At 39.1% G+C, this 5460-nt stretch overlaps 1 protein-coding gene across 1 annotated transcript; it reads right to left on the bottom strand.

The window, feature by feature from the left end:
* Positions 1-392: 392 nt before the first annotated feature.
* Positions 393-1391, bottom strand: hamp (hepcidin antimicrobial peptide). Its single transcript, XM_008431066.2, has 3 exons — positions 1116-1391; positions 936-1013; positions 393-772 (listed from the first exon to the last, which is right to left on the bottom strand). Exons 1-3 carry the CDS (start codon positions 1200-1202, stop codon positions 668-670), a joined length of 270 nt encoding a protein of 89 aa, XP_008429288.1. The 5' UTR covers positions 1203-1391; the 3' UTR covers positions 393-667.
* Positions 1392-5460: the final 4069 nt, after the last annotated feature.

Below are 5460 nucleotides of genomic sequence, written 5' to 3' on the forward strand. Positions count from 1 at the left end.
TTTTAAAACTCTTTTAAGAGAGTCTTTGCTCAAACATGTCACGTCCAATGTCTGACAAAAGATTTTTTTTTTCCTGGTCTTTGGTTTGACATGATCATAGATACAAAGACATTAGATTGCATTGAACATGTGCAGACTCTCACAGATGTATCTCAGATTAAAATACACTTTACGGTTGCAAACCAGTGTGCTTTATAATCATGTGACGTGTGTCTGTGTGCTGTCTTCAAGCGTCTAACTGTAATAACCTGTGTACCTGTAATAACTCTCTGTTTCTAGCTTTTGGTTTCTCCAGCACTTTGGAGATCAATGTCAGACTGACATTATTTATTTAAAGCACATTTAGCAAAGATATGTTTCTGTTGCTTGACTCAATATAAATGACATGAAACTCTTTTGGCAGCTGATTCAGATGTATTTTATTCAACACAAAACAATCATTTTCAGTAAGGAAACGATCCTTAAGTGTGAGAAATGTGTCTCCTTTAAAAAGTTAAAAAGTTGGAGTATGCAAAATAAATAGAAAACATACTTAATTTGTCTATGCTGCTCCAGGAATCATTTTGCTTAAAAAAAACCCAATGTATTTTATAAAATGCAATGAAAGGAGGGGTCTTTGAAAAAATAAAACAATAAATTAGAAGGTGGTGGTCGTCGCTCGTGACCCTCAGAACTTGCAGCAGAAACCGCAGCCTTTGTTCTTGCAGCAGTTGCAGCAGTAGCGACACAAGGAGAGGTGACTCTGGCGCTTTTCCCTGACATGTTTTGGCATCTGTGTGAAAGACAAGAGACATGAGCAAAGTGTCACCAACAGCACTTCCTTCTCTATCTGTGTTTGAGAGAGGACAAGGCTGCTCCGTGGGGAATACAGCATCCACTTAAACTTTAATTTGCTCGTGGTAATTGGCTTAATTCATTCAGTCAATTGAACATACCATCCACGATTCCATTGACACCTCTTGATGTGCCTCAACTGGAGTGTCGTTGCCCCCTGCCTCCTCCAGCTCTCCGACCTGTTAATGAATTATGCACATTTAAGAGTCACGTCTATCCTTCCTGACAAAACATTTGGAGCTGACGAGCAGGAGAGAGGTGAGTTTGAGTTGAATTCTTACCCCAGTGAACGGGACGGCGGAGCTCTGCACAATGCAAACAAAGGCGAGCACGAGTGTCACTGCAACTGCAATGCTGAATGCCTTCATTTTGGGTGAGGTTATAAATCCTTTGAAGATTAGAGCTGATGGGTCTTCTTTCGCATGGGTGTCAGGCCAGCGCAGAGCACCACTGCGTCCTGAATTATTGCTTTGCTTCAGAGACGGATGCCGATTCTCAGCTGGCTTTCTTCAGATCTTTGGCCGATCCTTTCAGCTCTCCTCGCATCTGCGAGTTGAATATGCAGAGAGCGTAGGTATTTATGCACTCGTGGGCCCGGTGTTGCCTCATCTCAGCTGGAAGCCCTGCCCATTCCTGGCAGCTGTTACCCAACTCCACTGGGGAAGTTTTGACCTCCTCATTCCTCTTCATCCTTCTGCACTTCTGCAATACTAGTGGGGGTTTCTCCAAGCTATCTCTTGTTTTCATGTCTGTCTTGTCTCTGTCTGAGACAGCATGTAATTCCACACTTGAACAATATTTATTTTTACAATGATACACATATATGTGCAATATGTATTCAGTAACAGAGGCTATTGATAGAACAGATCTTACAGAAGCAGTGGAGTTTTCCCAGCAAAAGGCTGACACTGCACAGGTCATTCTATTGCATGGATGACTGAGCCGCGTTCATTTCGACCCGGGATATCCTTCATGACAGTGAACCGGCCGCTTTGGAATATCCAGAGCTCAGTCTAAAGGATGTAATTACAACCTCTCAAATGGACTAATTAGCCCTGATTTTCAACATGTTCAGTTTTTGCATAATGTGTGGGAACCTGTAGTTGAACCAAATTAAATCCTTTCGAGAGCAGCGACTGGTAGTCAGGATTAAAAAGCTCCGTTTGGGAGTCAAGGTGTTTTAATATGTATTAGTTAAAGATGAGGAAAGTAATACAATTAGGCATATTCTGTTCAAGCAGCAGAAAAATTGGAATGTTTGAGCTGTTTTACTGTAAATCACATCAGTGGGTTTTTTTTTTAACTGAGACCAGATTTCAAAGCTAAAGGCTGTAGACATAAAAGATGAGTCCTTATAAAATCTTCACAGAATCAAAATTTTGCCATTGGCAATATGAACATCTATACCACATTTGAAATAAGTCGATTTTTTTTCTGAGTAATTTTTTTATTAATATCCCGCAATGTTAATCAAAAACGTTAGTTAGTCCATAAATCCCAAAGAAATGCCAGGACATACCAACCAAAACTTTGTTGTGATTTTGAGGTAAAATATCCATGTGAGAAAAAGGTGTGTGTATTACAGTTTATTGTATAGTTAAAAATGGATACAGAGCTAATTAAAAAACGTCGTAAGAGGTGTTTTCAGATTGGCTATTCAAAAGTTATTTACATTTTCAGAAATTGTTTTTTTTGCGGAAGAAGCAGTAAAGAACATAGCAGAACTCATGGTACACGTTCCTGCTTCCTTGAAGACAAAGGAAGCAGGGACAGATTAAAATATTCCCTTATCAGGGAAAATATTGATAAAATAATCATCAGTTGCAGCCCTGCAGTGAGAGCTCAGGCCTGTTTAATAACCATGAAATCGTGATAATAACAGCCACTGTTCTGAATTCATCGCAATTATTTTGACTCATATTCGCCAGGCAGTGACAAACAACTAGAGATTAATTAACCTTTCAGTGAAAGAAATCTCCTCCCCAACAACATCAGGTTGTGAATTAATGCAGAGTCAATGCAGCTAAAAATGATAACGGTAAAACACAAGGGTGCAAACTGATAAACGGTGGGCCGTGCTTGCTGATAATAATCAGAGACCATTTGAATTCTCATTATACCTTCAAAGCCTTTTTCCAAACCGCCTCTGCCGACTCAATTAAGGAACAACATGTTGCAGGATTTCTGCGTCAGCCTGTCTCGTTCGCTGATAACCCCGCTGGCCCACGTGCTTGCTTTGGGTGACCACATCGTCAGTGTCAACAAATACAGTCAGGGATGGCTCCATGTCTGTTGGAATCTGCCCATCATTTTTGTAGCATTCAGTCATTCAGGGAGAATCAACAATGCTGTCACCGCTGTCTGAGATTTATATTGTTTCTGTGCAACAGAGAGGGTTCTGATTCGCTGTTTACACTGGCGCATGATGTCCACTTATGTGAAACATTTGGGTGGCATGATTCATAGAGCGTGACTTAGCTCATGTGATGTGATTGTGACCATTTTTAACTGCAGCAAGGCAAAAAATACATATATGTATATTAAGGGTGTCTTGAGTGTGGTAAACTAGAAAAAGCAAGAAAGAAACGGATATACTGTTGACTTCCACAGGAAAGTCCAGCTTCTCTGATGAGGCTATCATCAGCGACCTGCTGTCCAAACAAAACCAGGCACCAGAATGGCGGACAGATTCACCTCAGCAGGCGCCACTCCGCCTTTTCTCTCCTGTTCGAGGGCATTGCCCCCGTCTGTCCCTGTTTCATCTATGTCCTCTACTCATGTCCCTGTCCGCCGCCCCTCCTCTACGTACCAGCCACTGTTACATGCGTTTATCTTTCCTTAAAAACATCACTAACACCTGAATCCCAGAACAAACAGAACACATTGTTTTCCCCACATGAAATAGTGATTTATTTTTATTTTTTTCCCCCCCAGCAAACCTTAAAGAAGTAATGACTCATTCTAAATCCAGGGGGCAGCATAGAGTTCACGAGTTTGCTAATTGTTGCTGGGATTTCCCCACATGTAGTTGAACGTGAGAAATGTTGCAGTGTCTTGACAGGAATTCCCAAAATACAACAGAGTCTGAATGGCTTTGAACAAGAATGGGAAGTGAATCCTTCAGAACGTATAGCTGCATAAAAATATCGACATAGGAAGTAAAAGGATATCATAAAGTCAGATACATGTCAAATACGCATTCAAATCAAAAGCAGGCTTAAAGATTATGAGCTGAGTGTGATTTTATAAAACTTTAAGTTAGTTCTCGCTTTCTTTTACATTTCTACATATGATTATAAAGTTTAAATCCATCAATGGTTTGATGACTAATAAAAAAGGTATTTATATCTCTCTCTTTTTCTTCCTTCCTTCCTTTTTTTCAAGCTTGAAAGTACATCATAATTGCAGACTGCTGCCAATAAAACCCTGAATGACGTTTTCAAGATCTTTCAGCCTCATGAACAACCACAGCATGACATTATGTTAGAGTGGCGAGACCGCTGCTATACTACTCAGCTTCTTGATGTATGATTTAACACTAGAATCCCTGTCTAATGCACCCTTTTAGCGTGTTAAAATGTAAAATGCTTTACTTATATATTTTTTATTATTCCGGTCAGCTGTCATTTTATTCAAACTAGGCAGATGAATGTTATAATTTACTCCTTATGGAGCAGTTAAGGCATTTTGATTATACTGGTTCATGCAGAGGGTGCTACTTAAGAGTTTTAAGCCCCAAGGTAAATTGTAAAAATAAAAATAAAAAACATTAGAAAAGCTGGGGGGGGGGGGTGTTTATCAGTAAGTATTCTAAAATTACAAGCAACTTTCAAGCACTTTACATTAAGTTTTTAAATAAAAAAAAGCTTGTCTGGTGTGTTTGTAAGGGATTTGTCTTCATTTTCTCCAATTTTCCTTTTATCTTAGACATCATATTCATTTCCATATGTGAAATTGAGAAATATGAGAAAGCTGAAAACATAGAAGTAGCCAAAAGGGTGACAAGGTCATGCCAGGAAACTCTAAACTCCGGCATTACAACACGAACAGAAACAGTAGTTTGGAGAACGTGTAAACCAGAACGTAACCCAGGGATTCAAAATCAGTTTATGTTTTACTCATGAATGGTTTGACAGCACAACAGTAACGAAGCTGCTGTAATATGATTCAAAAGTCACAGTTGGTCTCAGTGCTCAAACTATATATCTGTCTAGATTTCCAACAGCAGCCAGTTCAAGTTAATGCTACACATCAGGTGTGGAAGAAAAGTAAAAATATAGAGATGCAGTCAAATGGCTTCAGCAGACAAGTAGAGTCGCTGCTGCAGCTAATTATCAAGAATAACATGAAACAGAAATACTCATACACAGTGGTTAATAGATTGATTTATGGATTGCAAAAAAAAAGAAAAGAAAGGAGAAAAAAACATGATAAAACAAAAATTAACAAATAAAACCTCAAACTTTTTATTACCTGGGGAACTAAAAACATCATCGGTTGCCTTTACGGTTTGTCTGACCTTTTTCCTATAATATTCGTTCAACTATATTTTCTGCATAGAATATATTTGGATAAGGAAGATGACTCACTTCATCTGTTTCTGTGTTTCCAGTAAGGGGCTACCAT

The sequence above is a fragment of the Poecilia reticulata genome, linkage group LG16 (assembly GCF_000633615.1).
Source record: "Poecilia reticulata strain Guanapo linkage group LG16, Guppy_female_1.0+MT, whole genome shotgun sequence".
Lineage (NCBI taxonomy): Eukaryota > Metazoa > Chordata > Actinopteri > Cyprinodontiformes > Poeciliidae > Poecilia > Poecilia reticulata.

What these genes read in the sequence shown, in the direction of transcription:
- hamp (XM_008431066.2), bottom strand. Translation starts at nt 1,202, where the DNA reads ATGAAGGCATTCAGCATTGCAGTTGCAGTGACACTCGTGCTCGCCTTT. An exon ending in CCGCCGTCCCGTTCACTGGG is followed by an intron (nt 1,014 to 1,115) that starts GTAAGAATTCAA and finishes ATTCATTAACAG; the next exon opens with GTCGGAGAGCTGGAGGAGGC. An exon ending in TGTCAATGGAATCGTGGATG is followed by an intron (nt 773 to 935) that starts GTATGTTCAATT and finishes TCTTTCACACAG; the next exon opens with ATGCCAAAACATGTCAGGGA.